This window comes from Acinonyx jubatus, chromosome F2, assembly GCF_027475565.1.
Source record: "Acinonyx jubatus isolate Ajub_Pintada_27869175 chromosome F2, VMU_Ajub_asm_v1.0, whole genome shotgun sequence".
In the NCBI taxonomy this organism is placed as follows: Eukaryota; Metazoa; Chordata; class Mammalia; order Carnivora; family Felidae; genus Acinonyx; species Acinonyx jubatus.
This window is the reverse complement of record NC_069394.1, coordinates 20,277,831-20,296,276: the sequence shown is the minus strand read 5'-3', so window position 1 is coordinate 20,296,276 and position 18,446 is coordinate 20,277,831. Positions and strand designations below refer to the sequence as shown.

Below are 18,446 nucleotides of genomic sequence, written 5' to 3'. Positions count from 1 at the left end.
GTCAGCTCATGTACTGAGCAGAAGGCATCTCTATCCTCTCTGCTCTCTAGGTTGTTTCTACTGACCTGCACACTTGAGTGTTTAGCTCAGAGATAATTTTCAGTAAACTGTTGTCACTTGAAAATAAACAGTCTGGATAATGTATGGTCCATTTGGAGCACTGAGAAAATAAACAACCTAGGATATGCTTTCTTCTTGTCTTTGTAGCCCTTTTTGGAATGTGTGCTCCAGATACACTACCTTCTTCCCCAAAGCAGAAGTTTTATTTAAAATAAAGCTGCTTGTTTGGCACTTCTGGGCAATCATTTTTGAAGAACCACAGCCATGAGTGGCTTTGGAGCCCTACTTGGAAGAAACCAGTTCATCCTTCTGGTGCTTTTTCTTTTGCAAATTCAGAGTCTGGGTCTGGACATGGAGAGTCGTCCTACCACTGAAGTCTGTGCCACACACACTATAGCACCAGGACCCAAAGGTGAGGAAAGAAAAACAAAATGTTCATATATAATAAGCGAACTCTCTTTTCTCCTCCCTCAACCCTACTGGAGCTCTCAATGACTTTCTCTTCTCCCTCTTCCTCCTTCTTTCCTTCTATTTTGCAAAACCTGTTATTTATTTTAAAACCTCCCTTCATGTTAGGCAGGAGAATGTGGGGAGGGGGCAGGACGCGCCCAGGTCAGGAGAAAATTCCCTCCTCTGTGCTGCTCCAGGGGAAGATACACAAGCCACAACTTTGGTCTTTCAGGGATACTTTCCTGAAGATCATCTCTGTTCTTGGGCTGCTCTATTCCAATGCCTTTCTCGGTACTGATTTTGGTAAAGCTACCAGGCAAAAGCTCAGTAAAGAGAAAATTAAATCTTTCATATATCTCATAAATTCGTGGGGTTCTGGTTTCCAAAGAGGAGGAAAATTTTTGTTGAGGATTGCAGGTAGTATATAAATGAACATTTCTTCATTGAAAGTGGAGTCTTCGGGGCCAAGTGCCTTCAGTGGAAGGAGGATAGACTATTGCAAAATTTTTTCCAGTAGAGCCAAGGTCTAAATGTGCTTCAAGCAACTGGTTGACAAAAAATGTTGCTGTTTTCCTGGGTTCAGTTCTGACCCTTTTGTTCTGAAAGTGGTCACTGCAGTGTAGATCGGTGCCCTTATTAGTAATTCCTGCTATGTTTCTCCAGGCTATAGGGTGGAAGAATCACAGCTGCTTAAAATTTTAAGCAGAAAAAAAGGGTCTTTCAGAAAAAGCAGAAATACATCGCCCTATGCTTGTCTGTTATTTAAATGTGTATTGCTTAAAGTGCATTTTTCGTAATCAGTGAATTAATTTCCTCCTAAGATTGCAATCCAAGCTTTAACCTTTGATACCATAAAATAAATGCAAGGAAGAACAATGAGACCTTGGGGCTTCCAAATAATTTCTTGGGTGAATAAATGAATAATGTGAGGGCAAATGTTCAGAAAAGAAAGTTTTGATTAGAAATAAAAGTATTTACTTAGAACCATTAGTGGCCTTTCCATCAAGAGTATAAGAAACTTTGTGCCATTCCTGGGCTCTCATGGAAAATGCTGAAAATTAAGTTTTCTTTGTTCCTGCAAATGGGAGAGTCCATTTGAGAATAGCACTGTTGAACAATTTTCCTTGCAGAGAAACTACAATGTTCAAGCTATAAGAAGAATGGGCAAAGCTCTGCGAAAATAATATCCAAAATATAATGGATTCCTATTCAACAATTCTATTTATTTCAATCAGCCAACATATACTGAGTACCTATTAAGTTCCAAGCATTGTTTTAGGCATAATAGATGCATTCAATAACATACATCAGTGTCATGAACAGTAGAGAAAAAATTTAGGAGGGAAGGAGGGCAATTAATATTTATTGCGTAGCAGCAGCCTATTTGCCATGGTCTTCTTACCCTCATTTCTTAATGCAAAATTTCCCCCTTCCTCCTAGAAACCTTGCTAAGATTTCAAACGATGTAAATCTCCTTCACTCTCTTCCTGAGCCTTGTAGAAATTATGAGATGATTACAAGCAAAAATATGACAGAATGAAGAACTAAGTCTTCCTGGGTGGAGATACTTGGAAAGGAGCCCTCTAGAACCCTGGGTTCCAGAACTAAGTCTATTAGGGACCTGGTATGATGTCTTCTTCTTTTCCCAGAGCCTGGGGACTTTGCATTAAAATGAATTTTAAGTCCCTTCTTATAAAAGAGATTCCCCAATTCTGGAACGTACTGAATACCTACGACATCTCAGGCCTCATGTTAGATACTAAAGGTTTCAAATGAAAGCACTTGTCCTAAAACGTGTCTGCATTTCAAGCTATCAGATTGCAGACTCTTGGACTCAGGGCTCAATTAATTCATTTTCTCTTTGCAAGTTGCCTGTATGCACGCACATGGAGCAACTTATACATGTTCATCCCTGCCTTTCTGCCACTCGAGGCACTGTGCTGGATGCTGTGCTTACAGGGAAAAACAGGACTTAGTTTTTGTCTTCTCTCAAGATGTAAACTGCCATCTACCCTACCTCATTCCTTCCTGAAAGTGAGCATAGCTCCTCCCCTCCCAACAAGGCAGATTTGCATATTTATTTCCACAAAAAAAGGAAGGAAGGAAGGAAGAAGAAAAGAAAGATAAAGAAACAAGCTTGACGGATAAAGAAACATTTTAAAGGACTGAACTATTGCTTCTTTTCAATATATTTTCCTACGAGCAAGCTGGTCTATATTTTTCTTCAAGGCTAATCACGTCAGTACCATAGTTACTAGTATCGCATGCAGAAACTTCTCTAGATACCCTGAGAAACATTAAAAGGAGTTTTCCCTAAATTCATTTGGGAGACTGGGAGCTAAATACATCATTTAGAGTTGTACGTGGAAAACCAGTAATGCTAATGTGTCATATATTATGTTTTCCAACATACACTGATCATTTTTTACTGCATTATTTCCTGAGCATGACTTGGTGGTAAGAAAGAAGTTGAATTCAATCTGATCTTCGGTATGTTATTACACCTATTGAGTTTTACTTTCTTTATTTGCAAAGTGAGCTTCATCAGAGAACTGTTTGAAGAATAATATAAGGTAAACAATGTAAACTTTAAGCCATGTAGACATCATAAATAGATAATTAAATTCTACTTATCTTTCCTTCCTCTCCCTGTTTATCTAAGTCTGTTGAGTAACAATTTTGGGAATAAGCATTGTTCCAATTATCAAAACTTCTTTGTTGAAAGTCGTCTTTTCTTTCTGTGCCTTAAGTTTACTATTGTATGCTGTTCGGCCAGAAAATGTTCTTTCTTTCCCACCTACGTTGTTTCTTTAAACAATTCGTGTAAAATTCTGACCTCTAGTGGTTTTAATTGAAAACAGCAGGGGTGATAAATTTTAACAAGAAATGTTAAAAAGAAATGTAAAACAATAAATATTTGAGTGATGATTCACAATTTCCAAAGTATTTTCAAGTAGATTATCTTGTTTAATTCTCACAATTTCCCTAAGTGGTAGCAATTACTTTAAACTTAAAGATAAGGAAACAATCTCAATGAGGCCAAGAGGAACTCTCAAACTCTTTCACATACTTACAGAACAGATATGCAATTTGAACTTTAGCCCTGGGCGTCTGGCTCTGGGTCCAGTGCCATTCCATGACATCTGCTGGTTTCTGTTAATTTCTTTAACATTTATTTATCTTTGAGACAGAGACAGAGCATGAACGGGGGAGGGTCAGAGAGAGGGAGGCACAGAATCTGAAACAGGCTCCAGGCTCTGAACTGTCAGCACAGAGCCCCACGTGGGGCTCAAACTCATGGACCACGAGATCATGACCTGAGCCGAAGGTGGACGCCCAACCGACTGAGCCACCCAGGCGCCCCCACTGGTTTCTATTAGAGTCAGGTTTGGAAGTATATTCCACTGACCCTTGCTGGTAAGAAATGGATGCAAGAATGCCTAAGAACACAGTGTTCATGCAACATCACAGCTCAACATTGTACCAGTATATGCTGAAAATAATGATTGCCTCCGCTTTGATAATCAACTCCATTACCTTGTTAGTTCGCTTGGAAATTAAAGGTATTTTGCCTAACAGCTTATGTTGGCTTCCATTAGTTTTCTTTTCTTTCGGAGATTTTTGCTTTTCAATGACTTTTGTGTGTGTGGCCTAAAAGTTCCTTTGTGATCCATCTGGCTTCTCCCTACTTGTACCACATGAAACTGCTTCTTCACCTGTAGTCTGCTTCAGGCGCTGTTGCTTTGTCTCTCATTCTTAATCCAGAACCTTTGTACTCAGTGCTCCCCTCTGTCTGGCCCAACCTTACCCCAGTGCAGATTTTCCCAAAGGTAGTTCCTTCTCCTCATTCAGGTTTTAGCTCAAATGCCATTTTCACAGGAGGCCCTACCTGATACCCTTCATTTTCTGGTCCTGGTAATTGGCACAAACTTGAGTTGTTTCCAGGAATCTTCTCAGTCTCTAGTGCAAACAAGCCTTCTTGTGACTTCCCCAGACGGATGGCCAAATATGCCCAGAAATGTCGGGATCACCTTCACAGCCAAATTGGAAGTCTCACTACCTGTAATGTAACTATCAGAGGTAATTTGGTTTCATCCCAAATTACGAATTTTACATTCGTTAAAGCTGAAGCCCAGAGAGGTAGAATAACTTGGTCTAGGTCACACAGTGGTTAATTGGTGGCAGGGCTAGAACCGGAACTCATATTCCATTTGTCAGGCCAGTCATTGTTCCATTCTACCATGTTATATCATCATCCTCACGTTTTGTCATTCTCATTAAGCATGAAATGATCCTTCCCTTAGTTTTATAAATTAACATTAGAAAAGGAGTTCTGTGAGGTCAATGTATAAACATGGTACAGAATTGTTTTAGCTCGGTCACCTTGATATAAATTGAGTTGCTAATTTCTTTCTGGTGACTTTATCAGAGAGGTTAAGCAAGTAGGTGTTTTCCCAAGACCTTTACATTAACGGCATTAATTCACTAGATTCTTTCATTGAGAGTTTTAATATGCATTCTACGCCTGAAGACAAACCAAAATTTTAAATGGTTTGGCCAGGTTGTTCTGAACGATTTTTCCTCTCCTTTTCCTTTTGGATAGATACCAAGAAAGTACTTCAAGGTTAAACCAGAAAAAGAAGAGTAAAACTCCAGTCAATCAAAGTGTGGGCAAAGACGAGTCAGGAGGCCCTGAATGATAATGATTTAAAAAAGTTAGCTTGTTTCGTTTTAATCAGGATGTGTCCTTTACTCATGCCCCCTCTTTCCCCAACTCTCTTGCACAGTAACTTGACCACCTATTTGTCACTGCTAGGGCCACAGTAGTAGGCACCTGCATGTTGGTAAAGATCATGGACTTTGAATTTGAGCTCCGCTACTTACCTGTTCACGAGAACTTCAAGCCTCAGGGCCTCCATTTTTCAAATGTAGATGATGACATTGTCCGTGTCAAATACTTCATTTGAAAAGTAGAACATGTTCGGCATATAGCTTAGCCATCCTCATTTTTGCCATTAGCTTCCATTTTCGATTACCGGCCACCATAAGCCGCTTCTTTCCCCCATCCTGACAAAAGGCTCACAGACTGTAAAGTTGGCTCTATGGATAGAAACCTACCCAGGAAATGCCACTATCTTCTGCAGGTTGCTGCAATTTCCTGCCTAGGGTAGCCCCAAGGCAAAGCGCACTTTTGTTCATCAGTAGCTCGCAGACTTGAGACCACCCTTACCCTTCTCGAATGTTGCCTTCTTTCCGCAGTTGGCAGTTCTCCAGCTGAGCCCGGTAATCTTTACCAATGAAACAGGAATAACAACAGTGTAAATACCCCTATGGATGGAATGGGATTAGAGGCGTTAAAACCCACAAAACCAAAAGTCAGTTTTCTTTCCAGTAAGAAAAGATGGGATAATAATAGTGTGAGTACTTCATAGGTTAGTGGTGAGGAGAAATGAGTTAGGCCACACAAAGCACTTAGCACTGTCTCTCACAGATTGCCAAGGACTCTTTAAATATTAGAAAACTGTGGATTAGCAAAACTCAAGACAGAACAGGAATGTGTCTCTTGTGTTGGGGGTCTTTTTTTCTTCCTTTAAAGCATATTTTCCCGTGACCCAGGCCGGCAGGTTTGTTCTCCTTGGATCTTGACCATATACGTAGGCCAGATACAAACTTAAGTCTCTCACTCTTTTTTATGTTTATGACATATACTTCTGTTAGAAATGGTGTGTTTTGGCCTTTTCACATAGTTTCAGGATATTCCAACCTATAACCAGTCTGGCTGGTTTTTGTACCACATACTTGATCTGCAATATTCTATACTTTCACAAAATTCGTTTGTAGCGTTCTCTGCTGCAAATATGTGCAGTGAAAATATGGCAGTCAAAGGCTCAAGTGAAGTAGCAGCTAAAGAATGTAATTGTTTGCAAATTATTTACTATAATCATTCTTTATTTGAAAACTCTAGAGCATCGTTTCACGTCTCTTGCGGCCACTTGAAAATACTGGTATCTGTTAAATAAAGTATATGAATACGAGTCTTTAGAATTCACAAAGGTTTATCAATTATTTTTCATTGGCTGTAGTGACATACTACAGGAATCATTATTCCTATTTAAAGAGAAGAAACTAAAGCACACTACTCTTGCCTGTGACCCTTCTGAGGGTCATTTATTTGCTATCACCCAGGGGCGACTGTATGTGCAGGCACTGCAGTCTTGAGTACAGCCAAAAATAGTTTAAATGATGTTGCTCTGCCTGGCTTGAGACGAACAAAAATCTAGAAAAGGATTTTGACAGGCAGCACCAAAGTTCCCCACCCCACCCACTCCTCAGACCACATGCTCTGTGACCAAACAGACCCTTATGTCCAATGGGAGATGGACAATATGCTCTAGTAAGTAAGCAAGTAAGACAATATGCTCTAGACCAAAGCGACAGTCCCCAAAGAGATGGAGGGACTTTGACATATTACAAAGGAAGTTCTCTGGAATGCATTTATCAGTGTTACCCTAGCACTTGAAGAGTAAGGCTGGGCCAGTGATCTTAGGGCAAAGTCAGTACTAGTCCACAGACACAGACTGAAATAATACTCACATAGAGTGTGCAAAAGCAAGGGAGATGACCAACTTGCCTGGGTTAGAGGACCATTAAGATAACATTTTATTTTTCAAATTAGAATGGACTCAACATTTTGATTAATCTCTCTCTCTTTCTCTCTCTCTCCCTATCTCAACTGTCTCTATATTTTGTCTCCTCATGATCAAAGGAGGAAATATCATGTTAGTATGTTTTGAAGGTGACCCGATCATGCCAATGTGGAACTTTCTCCTGCTCCCTCTTCCTGATTCTCTAACATTTTAACTCTGCACAGATGAGTGTATGCAAAATTAAAATGCTCAGCATTCATTGATGCCAGGGTGTTTCTGCACCTGCCTATAAGGCTTTTCTATTGAGAACTGAATCTCCCAAATGCATCACTCTTACTCCCTGTTCTCCTGTATTCCTTCCTATCTTACTTTTTGGATTTAGAAACATGTCAAAAATGCATCACTAATGCAACAAAGTTATTGACTTAATTTTCTGGTCAGTGGCAACTTACTCTTGGAACAGGGGTGTCCACTGGAGGAGAAAGTAAGTGTTATTCCATCTCCTTTTATTAAAATCAATCTTTTAATAAAGTAGAGCACAGAATGTTTTCCCTATTCCAGCTCCAATGGCTTCATTGTAAATGGAAGCTCATTACATTTTGTTAACCTAATTTTCATTATACCTTGGGTTTTCTTTCTTCTTTTTTTTTTCTTTTTTCAGTTTTCATGCTATTTTGTAGAAGTTGTAAGATTGTATCAGGTCTGACCAGCCAAATGATAGTTTAAACCAGAAGAGCCATTGGAAGTCTGAGTAGGAGAAGGAAGCAACTTAGATTTTTTTTTCAGGTAGATGAATCTCTTGGCAAGGTTGAAGGTAGACTGAAACACTGAAGGATGTGAGAAGCTCCCAGTGGGATATGAACTAAAAGCAAGAGATTAATGAGGGCTGTTGGGATAAGAAGAGAGGGGGAGATTAAAGAGAGATTTCAGAAGCAAAACTGGCAGGTTATAACGAGTTCTAAACAGTTTGGGCTGCCTCTGGACATTCAGATGGAAAAGTCCAGCAGGCAGTTGAAAATAGATATCGCAAACATTTTTTAGGCATTTCTTCTCTACAAAAACAAATCACACTATTTGTCTTGACTCACGGTTTTTGTGACTTGTCTCATTTAGGGGAATCATCAGGGAGGAGGACACCGCCATTCTCACAGATAGGTGGGACGCCCATGGATTGGGATGCCGGGATATAATCGCACAGTTATTACTTACAATGCTACTCTTTTTCTTCAAATTAGTTTCTGCCCCACTTTGTACTGAAAAGAATTTTAGACAGAATGTTGTATGTTACATCTACAGAGTGTTGTGAACGTTTCAATGCCAGTGGCATAAATCTCTGGAAGCAAAAATACACTTCAGCCAGGGAGTTGCAAATCTGCACAGCCAAGGAATGGGCTAAAAGAGGCACTGCTTGCCCTTGGCCTCTTCTTTGCATCCCTCTAATTTCTACTGGCTAGAAATTCTAGGTGGCTATTGGATGATACTGTTATAAATTTCTCCAGTGCTCACCTCATTCCAGGCGCCGTTTGACCCTTCATGTGAATTGTCACATTACTCCCCTCAACAACACTGTGAGGGAGATATTTCACTACTCTGATTTATAAACAACTTAGACCTGTACAATTTAAGTGGGTGGCCAGTGGGCCAGTGATGGATCCAGGACTTGAACTGAGCCCTTAGATCCCAGATCTTCCACTCCTAACTACCGCACTGCATTGCAAAAGCACTCGCCACTTAGTCCTGGATGGATGGGATTTCTCCTTGCATTTGTTTCTACTGACATGGCTGTGAATGAATTTTAATAGTGAATGATATGTGCAGGCAGAAGAAACCTGCCCAACAAACCTTGATATTGTATTTTTCATTAAGTACAATGTTAGTTGTTGTTGGGTTTTTTTCTTCCCGTTACTCAGACATGCAGTGACTACAAAAGACTTGTAGGTTCCAAGTAGAAATTCTTTTTAAACCAAGTAAAGCTGAAAACAAGAGGAGGTGCTTTATAATCCAAGTGGGAAATATTGCAGGATATTTGAAATCTTCACTTTTCTTTGCCAGGTCATACAGGAATGAGCTGAAGGAGGAATAAAGTTTTTTGGTCTCTGAAACTGATGGGGCACAATAAAAGAACTGGTTGATATCATGGTCATGCACGTCAACAACCTGGGTTGGATCACAGGAAGCCCCCCGTAAACACAGTTGTTATCATTACTGACATTGATATTGTTATTAGATAACTTAATTATATGTCCTTATATATGTTATTTCCTTGCATTACTTAGCATATTAATATAGAACAAGCAGCTCTTTTCTGTTTCCTTATTTGACACATTATCTTGTCATCTGAGGAGAGAGCAGTAGAGTTTAATAAAAGCCAAATCTCCTTACTCCCATATCACTGATCTTTTCAAAATCGCACCCTGTTAGGTGCCAACAACACACATGACAATTTCCCTTTCGTAATACTCATGACATTTAGAAGACCTTGTTTGGTGTCTCCTTCCAACCAAACTTTTAGGCTTAGATCATGTCTAGTCTGAGACCGTGCCGTATGCCTAGGACTCAACACAGGACTTAGTAGTTGGTAGAGACTCCATAAATATTTGTTCAAGAATGAGTGAGCAAATTGTGAAGTTTTGAGCAGCTCTTGAGAGCAAAGTGTAAAATATCTGCCCTCATCACAAGGAACTTACACTCCAATTAAGGAGTTGACATTAACACAAAAAAGTTAAATAACAGTGCATTTTAAAATAATACTCCAAGGCAGCAATTATAGAGTAGTAACAGGGAAGCAGATGGTGAATTACCAAGGAAATAATTCTATCAATAAATTCAGAGAATTTAGAATTTGAGACAGACTGATGGGTAAAATTTACAAAGGGAGAGAAGGGCCATAGTTTCTTTATATTATTAGTGATTTATTTCTTAAATTGAAAGAGTATTTTATGCTTGTTAAACATATAGCATGTATAAATATATGCAGAATAAAGATGTGTAAAGAAAAAACTAATGATTTCACATTTCACTGTCACTCTTCCTTTTCCAGACCCACTTCTCCCATGTAATCATCATGAAGAGCTTGGTATTGGCACTTTTCTCTATATTTTTTCTGTTTATTATTCTTTCTTCTAAGTAAGATCATATGCATGTGACTCTCCAAGAGACATTCTTTATATACTATAACATGGAGCTCGTACTTTCTCCAGAGGTCTCGCTCTAACTCATTATTTTTAGTAACTGCACAGTATTTCTCCTTGTATTTTCATCAGTTCCATGATGACAAACTTTCAGATGGTTTATGGTTTTTGTTTTTGCCACAGCAAACAAGTGTTTTCATATACATAAATACACACACACACACACACGTTCTTACAAGTAGTTTTTAGTTCTTACAGTTATTCCCATAAAATAGGTTCCCTAAGGTAAAATAGATGGTTTGGATTCTTTATTTTAATCCTTATTGACAGACTAGCTTCCAGAAATGGTGTAGCAGTTGATGTTGCCAGAAGCAATGACTGAGTGCTCTCTGCATCTGTGGCATCGTTTGATGCTACTAGTCTTTTTAGATTATTACTAAATCTAAAGGCAAAGTACCATAAAGACATGTCCATATGTACTATTGTTCTGACTAATAGTACGGACACTTTTCATCTACCATTTATTACTTATATTTTTAGATCATCTTTTTATTTCACTTATTATCTTTTTGCAAAGGCTTTTTGCATGTTAAGAATATCAATCATTTTCTGTATCTTAGTGCTTGATTTTTTCCCTTGTCTGTCATATATTTGTTTATAAACTGTATATATTTACGAGGCATCTTTTATCATATAAAAACTTTTAATTTCTCATATGGTCATATATGTTTTTCTTTTCTTTTATGACGTCTGTGTTTTTTTCCTCTGAAGAGACGAACTTCAAACAGAGAGAAAAGTGTGTGGCACTCAATGGAGGCATGAATTGAAAGACATTTTAATAAAAAAAAATGAATAACCAAGTTGAACAGGAATAGAAGGTTATGCAACTCAGTGACAGAAAATAACACCAGAAATTTCCACCGATGCCAGTCTGTGAAAGTCCAAATGCTAGACTAACTAGTTTGGGCTTGGCCTATAAACACAGAGGAACTGCTGAAATGTTTTGAATGGGGCAGTTTTATAATGAAAATGCTATTTTATAAAGATTAGTCTGCAAGATGGTTTGAAAAAGTGAAGTTCAGATCTAAGGAAACCAGTATTTAAACAATTATTCATTGAATAGACACTATTCTAGGCCCTTGGAGTCACTGGTGAATAAAACACCATGCAGACCATTTAGGGACCACCCACAAGGAATAGGGATTATATGAGGACAGGAAGAGGTAGAATGATGGCAGTAGTGTTAGGAAGAAAAAGAAAGGACACATGTGAGAAAAAGTAAGAATCAAGGTGGAAGTTAGGAAGGAGGAATAGCCAAAGCCAATCTGGGTACTGAGCCTGGGAGATTAGAGCATGGTGGCAACACTGGGAGACACGGGCAAATTAGAAGAGGGAACAGGGATGCCTGGGTGTCTCAGTCGGTTGGGCTCTGACTCTTGATTTCAGCTCAGGTCATGATCTCATGGTTCATGAGTTCAACCTCTTGGGATTCTCTCTCTTCCCCTCTCTCTCTGCCTCTACCCCGCTTATGTGCATGCACTTACTCTCTTTCTCTCTCTCAAAATAAATGAGTAAACTTAAAAAAAAAAAAAAAGAAGAGGGGACAAAAATATGGGGTGGAGAGAGTAGTAGAGCCAGTCTGGCTGCCTTCCTAGATTACAAGCCATCACACAGACCTTTCTCAGCTGACTCAAGTCAATTCATTAATCAGCCATTTGAGAGAATGACATTTCAATCAATTACTAATTTATTTAACTGTATTCTCATTAAGCTCACATTTATCTATCTTAACTTTAAGGGTGTTATTCCCTTTCTTTTGAAAACCTTTGTTGAGAAAGCACCCATTACGTCTGAGACGCTGTGCCAAGTGCTAGGGATACAGAGAATATAGTGCATATCTCTGACCTGTCCCATCATGTGACACAGTGTGGTGGATGCTTTGAAGTAGGAGGGGTGTTCCCTTCAGAAAATGAGATGATCCTGACAGTTAAGGAGGGAGATGGCAGCAAGAAAGGCTGTACCAAGAAGACTCCTGGGGAAAGGACGTGACATGTGAGCAGAACCCATAGGATGCATGGTTTGGATGGAAAATAAAAATCCACATGAACTTTTATTGATGAGAACAGTGTAGTAACAGCCTGCCCTCCTATAATGACAAATTTGTATTTTATCTTATTTTTTCACTTAAGTTATGAATTTATTCTGGTGGAGCCCAGTGCAAGGGATCCCATTTCTTCCGGAGAAAGAAGAAGAGAGAGTTTCAGGTGTAAGCAGGTAAAGGCAGGTGTTTCCTCCATTGTGCTCCCATAACAGCCCCTCTTCTAGCATTTATCACAGTAATTACATGCCTATCTTCTCCTGAGGTTTTGATTTCCTCATAGGAAGGCCCTTTTGTCCTGATCTGTGTCTAGTAGACACATAAGTTTCCTTACATTAGTAAGGAAGTAAACTTAAACTGGTTAGTCAAACAAGCAAACAGAGGAGAGAAGGGGAATTTATAGACTCATGTAACAGGGAGGGATTCAAGCTGCACTATATCCAGTCCGGAGTGAGGTGCTCAGGACTCAGTCTTCATACCTTGCTTCTGCTTTCCTCAATAATGACTTCACTTTAAAGAAGCTTCTCCCTTCGTGGTGGTCAAATAGATTCAGATATTTCAATAGTAGTTTATCCTCTCTGCAACCCTTGCCGAAAGAGCAAGTCTCCATTTTTGAAGGTTATAACTGCTTGAGTTGTTGAGGAGACTTATCTACAAATTGAGACCCACTGGCTCTTGGTGAGTCACATGTCCATTGCTGAACCAATCACTGTGGGTTCGGTTTAAAACACATGGACGTAGAATAAGCAAGCGTGGTTTCCTATGGAAATTTGTGGGACTGGTACTAGAAGCACAGAAGAAGACACCAGGAAGGTAAAAGCAAGAGATCCCCACTACACACTCAACATTTAGTGGATCATGAAGGGCACACTCCGTGCACAGGTATCCTCTGTGAAATTTGCCATCCATAATATTGTTTAATCTTCAAGCAACTCCGTGTAAGAAAAATGTAACTATCTCAACTTTCTAGTTTAGGAAACTGAAGCAGAGAGAGTACCCACTATACTCATATTAGTATAATATGAAAGCGCCGTTAAGTGGAGACGTAGGAGTTGAGCCCAGGTCTCTGTGACTATGCATTAGTCTGCTAGGGCTACCATAACAAAATACCACAAACTGAGTGGCTTAAACATCGGGAAGTCATTGTCTTGCAGTTCTGGAGGCTGAAAGGCCAAGGCCAAGCTGTTGACAAATTTGGTCTCTCTTAGCGAAGACCTCTCTCCTTGGCTTGCAGACGGCCGCCTTCTCACTGTGTCCGCACATGGCCTTTGCAGGGATTTTTTTTTTTTTTTACATTTGTCCTTGTATCCTTTTGTATGTCCAAATTTCCTCTTCTCATAAGGACACTGCCAGATTGGATTAGGACTGCCCAAACAGCCAGAATTTAACTTACTCATCTCGTTAAAGGCCTTATGTCTAAATGCATTTGCCTTCTGAAGTACTGGGAGTAGGGCTTCAACATGAAGGGCTCCAATATGAATTTTGGAGATGAGGAAACAATTCAGCCCATAACAGGCTATAAAACTCCTATTCTTCCCATTGCACCAAGCTTCCAAAGACCTGTGGTTCTGAAGGCTGAGACCCTTGCCAAATTGTATCTTGGTTAAGAGCTGCTTTCTTCCACAGAAGATTGTCCCTTGGACAGCTTTTCTCCTTAGAGGCAGGCAGCTTCCTATGGACTAAAATGAACTTAGTTCTTTTGTAATCAAATCCCGACTGTAGGACCAAAATAAACATTTTGCAAATGCTTTAAATGTATTGGGAAAGATGTTAATTGTTTTACAAGGATGGTCTTATTTCATGCACATTCTTTATAACTGGGTGAGATAATGTTAGGGAGGAGCTCAGAAAAATCTCTTAGAGGACCCCTGCCCTACTGTCATGGAAAGATGTTTTTCCATTCATGAGGAACATAGTATTTTATTATTATTATTATTATTATTATTATTATTTTGCTGTTCTTCTTAAGCCAAGATGGCCAAGGTCTGGGTCTCCCTTGACCCACAGATAAGTTGCCTCATGGCAGTGAAGATGCAAAGTAATGTCTACACGTCATTCTTCCTTTAAAAACTATGCTTGCTCATTTTTTCTGCTTTCATTAAAAGAAATATGAAGAAAACCCCCTCCATGTCTGAAATGGGGAAAGAGAGCTGTGATGAAATGTCACCAAGGGTCTGTAATCTCTCCACAGTTTATGACCACTATCTTTGAGGGTCAGTGAGCCATGCTTGCAGAAGCCTGATTTTAAATTACAGATCACCTTCTCCTGTTGGTTCCTGTTATCCGAGTGTTTGTTGCCAGTCCTAGGATATGAGACCATTTGGAGAGCTGAAAAATCCCACCTTCAAGGAATGGGCAGGTAACACTAGACATAACCTGGCAATACACTGGATAGGGGAAAAAGGAAATAAGAAACCTTTGTACTGATTTCTTCCTCTACCTGCAATTTCCATCACAAAGCTATTGAAATGAAAGAAAAATATCATGTGTTTCAGCATAAGGAAACAGCCCTCAATTCGGGAGACTAAACAGGTAGTTACTCTATTTATTTCCATTTACAGACAAAACAGAAACTTTGAGAGGTTAAATACCACACACACAAAGGGATATAATTAGAAATTGAATTCAAGATCTGTAAGAATGAAGCCCATGGATTTTATCAATATATCCTCCCAGCCTCACAGGGACTGCAGTCTTCTGTGAATGACCAATGGAAATGTGTCTTCTCCCAGCCACTCTGGTCATGACAGTTTCTTGATTTATTAGGAGTCCTTTCAGAATTAAAAATGGAATTTTTGTCATGATTTGTTTTCAGTGAACCTAGGTTTATTCCTCTGAATGTCTGTCTTTCTTTCTAAGGGCTCACCTCTTTTTATTAGTTTATATGCAGCACAGTAGCACAGGCTCAAGATAAACGAGGTCACAGAACTCTATAAAGATGGCTTTAGCAAATCCCGGTAGTCAATTAAAATTTAAGATTGACATAATGATGTTATGTGTACACAGGAGAATGTTCCTACCATTTAGAGACCTGCTGAAGTATTTAAGGAAGATATGTCGTGATGTCCGTTATATACTTTTTAAAAAAAAATCAATAAAAATACATAGATGAAGCAATGACAACATGTTAATTGTTAAACCTCAGTAATGGGTATATATCTATTTCCATTTATCTTTAATTGTGTGAAAATTTACTTAGCACACATAGTTAAGTAAAAAGGTAAGTGATGATTGTAGGATAAGGATTGAGGTAGTGAATACAAAGGAAGGTTTAAAAGAAATGTCATTTCTGGTGGTGATGATGATGATGATGCTAATCATTCTTACACCTCCCTTCTATTCTTGTTAAAAGAAGAACAGATGAGTTTGCCAAGCACCAGGCACCGTGCTGCACACTTTTCATGCATTGTCTCCATTAGTCTACAACAATCCTATGAAGTAACGATTATTGTTACTTCATTTAATGGATGGCACTGGGATTCAGAAAAATGATAGAATTTGTCCCAGAGCTCTCTTCACCAAAGGAGGGCAGTCCCTTTGCCTTAGGGAGAGCTGTGTAGGAGTGACTGAGTTGAAAGAATTCAGGATTAATGGGGAGAGAAGTAAAGGCACAGAGGGACTGATAAACAGAGGGACTGGGGAGAAGGCAAAAGTAGTAGGTCCCAAGGATGGCTGAATATTTCAGTAAAAGGATGAGGTGGTGATCCAGGAGGTAAAAGTACTGGGAGATAGTCCATTTTATGACTGCACTAAGATATGTGGTGTATAGGAGAGGTCCAGGGAATAATCGATATGACAACAGAGCTTTCCAAGAATGAGAATGTAATTGGCAAGAAGGTGTAGGTAGAGACGAGAGGGATATATTTTAGAGAAGAGTGCTGGCCCCGTTAATAAAGCACCCCATACCACCTCCTGCACTCAATTCAAAGGCTGATCAGGAGGAGGATTGCTAACAACCTCCTCCTAGTCCATAAGACTATTTTGGCAGTGGGAAAAGTTCAGCTTCTAGTGATTTTTCTTTAGCATTTCCAAAACCAATTCACTAATTTTTAATAATTGCTTCCTTTGAGCAGGGGGTACTGACCTAGGTTCAGCAATTTCAACTCAAACTAGACTTTAATTTTTAAAGACTTTTTGCTTGTTGGGGAAAAAAAAACTTTCCCTTTCCCTAAGAAAAATTAGTCAGCTGTGCGCTCTGCTGGAATTCTGGTGCAGAGATTATCACAGCAAGCTGGCGGCCTGGGGGGGCCGAAACAAATCATTTTTGTAAAATTGAAATTAGTTCATTTCAATTGATAGCTTTTCATTTAATTTTAAAATGTAAGTAGCTATTTTTAAAAGGAAAAAAGAAAGTCTAAATTGCACTACTAATCCAATGAAATATTGCCAAGAGGATGAAAGCAGACAACTGTGAGCCATGTGGGGGATCCTTTCCAAAGCTTGCTTTTATACCTCTCTTCTGTTCTCATTAAAGCAAGTCTCAAAGATCAAATGAACCCAGGGTTCAAGCTGAAGGCAAGGGCACGAGTTGTTTACTTCATCTCTGCCAGCAGCCTGCTCAGCACCGGGCTGGGATGCATGCACACAGGTCAGAAGAATAATAATCCTATTTTCACCCTCCCAGGTCTCCATCAGGAGCCACCAGGGAGCAGTAGATGACTAAGTCCCTCATCTGGCTGCTTTCAGTTAGATACTTGCTTGAAAACAAATGGGAAAGCTCAGAGGAAGGTGGAAAAGAAGGAGAAGTAATAACGGCACCAATAATTTTTGTGGTTTCATGATTCACAAAGTGTTTCACATACATCCCTGCCTTTGATCTCACTTTTTGGTGAGCAGGACACGTATCTTTGGTCCCATTGTACAGAATAGCAATCTAAAACCCAGAAATGTTAACAAGAATTTGTTCCCAATCAGACAGTTTGTTAAGAACATGGGCTTTGAAGGCAACTGCCCTGGTTTGAATCCTGGCTTTATTAGTTACAAGCTCTGTGACCCTAGGAAGTTACTTAACCTTTCTTTGACCCATTTCTTCACCTGTAGAATGGAGCTAAGAATAATATCCATCTCAAAGTTGTTGTAGAGGCCAAATGATAAGATGTATATCAAGTGCTAGGTACCCTTTGGCCCATAGTATTCAATAAACACTATCATTACACTTGTAAAATGTTTTATGGCTCACAAAATATATCCAGCTCAACTGTATTTATTAGGCACCAGACACAAACAATGTGTTAATTTATGAAGATGCTAGACTAAATCACCCATAACCCCAGCCATCCCACAGGTCACAGATGAGTGTAAGGAATAACACAGAAAAGTGGACTCAGGATACAGTGATATTTTCAACAATGAAGGTAATTAAAGGGAGGATTTAGCCCAGCCTGAAAGTGTTAGAAAGGGCTTCCTGAAGGAAAATACTTTCCTAATTTTACCTTTACTAAAACCCTCTGAAGCTCTGCAGAAGATAGTATTTTGTCCATTCTCCAAATCAGTGAATCAAGGCTCAACAAAGGTCAAGGACGTCCCAAGCTCTGTCAGCTAGTGAGTGGCAAAGCCAGGTCTCAATTATACTGAACTACCTCAAGGATACATTCCCTGTGGATTAAGTCATTGAGATGCTTGGCTGGTTTTTTTGTTTGTTTTCTTCCCCACTGTTTCTTTTTTCAAAAAGGAACAAAAACAGCCATTCTTTCTGCATCTCCCCTTTTTCTCCCTGAAAAATTTGACACAATATCAAATTATTTAAAATCCACAATTTGCTAAGGGTCACAGAATCCTGGATTAGAAGGGATAAATGGAGGGATCTGGTAGGGATCTGGAGGCACAGAAATACACATGTTGAATCCTAGCTCTGCCATCCACAAGCTCTATGACACTAGGCAAGGAACTTAACCTCACTGAGTCTATTTTTCCATTCAAAAAATGGCACAATAATAGTTTTCACCTCCTAGAATTGGTATGATGATCAACAGTGCTGGCATACATATAATAACTCAATAAACATTGGCTACTAACTTTATCTAAAGAAATGCCACTTTGTCCATCCACTTCACCCCTCTG

General features: G+C 39.3%; 1 protein-coding gene across 2 annotated transcripts in view; it reads left to right on the top strand.

Moving 5' to 3' along the window:
- The first annotated feature begins 182 nt into the window (after positions 1-182).
- COLEC10 (collectin subfamily member 10) overlaps positions 183-18,446 on the top strand; it is a 38,967-nt gene continuing 20,703 nt past the window's right edge. Inside the window, exon 1 of one of the 2 annotated variants that reach the window (XM_053208259.1) lies at positions 183-472. In XM_053208259.1, coding sequence (XP_053064234.1) covers positions 325-472 — 148 coding nt within the window. In that variant the 5' untranslated portion in view covers positions 183-324. The remainder of the gene's footprint in view (positions 473-18,446) is intronic. The other variant, XM_015072845.3, reaches the window with a different exon arrangement.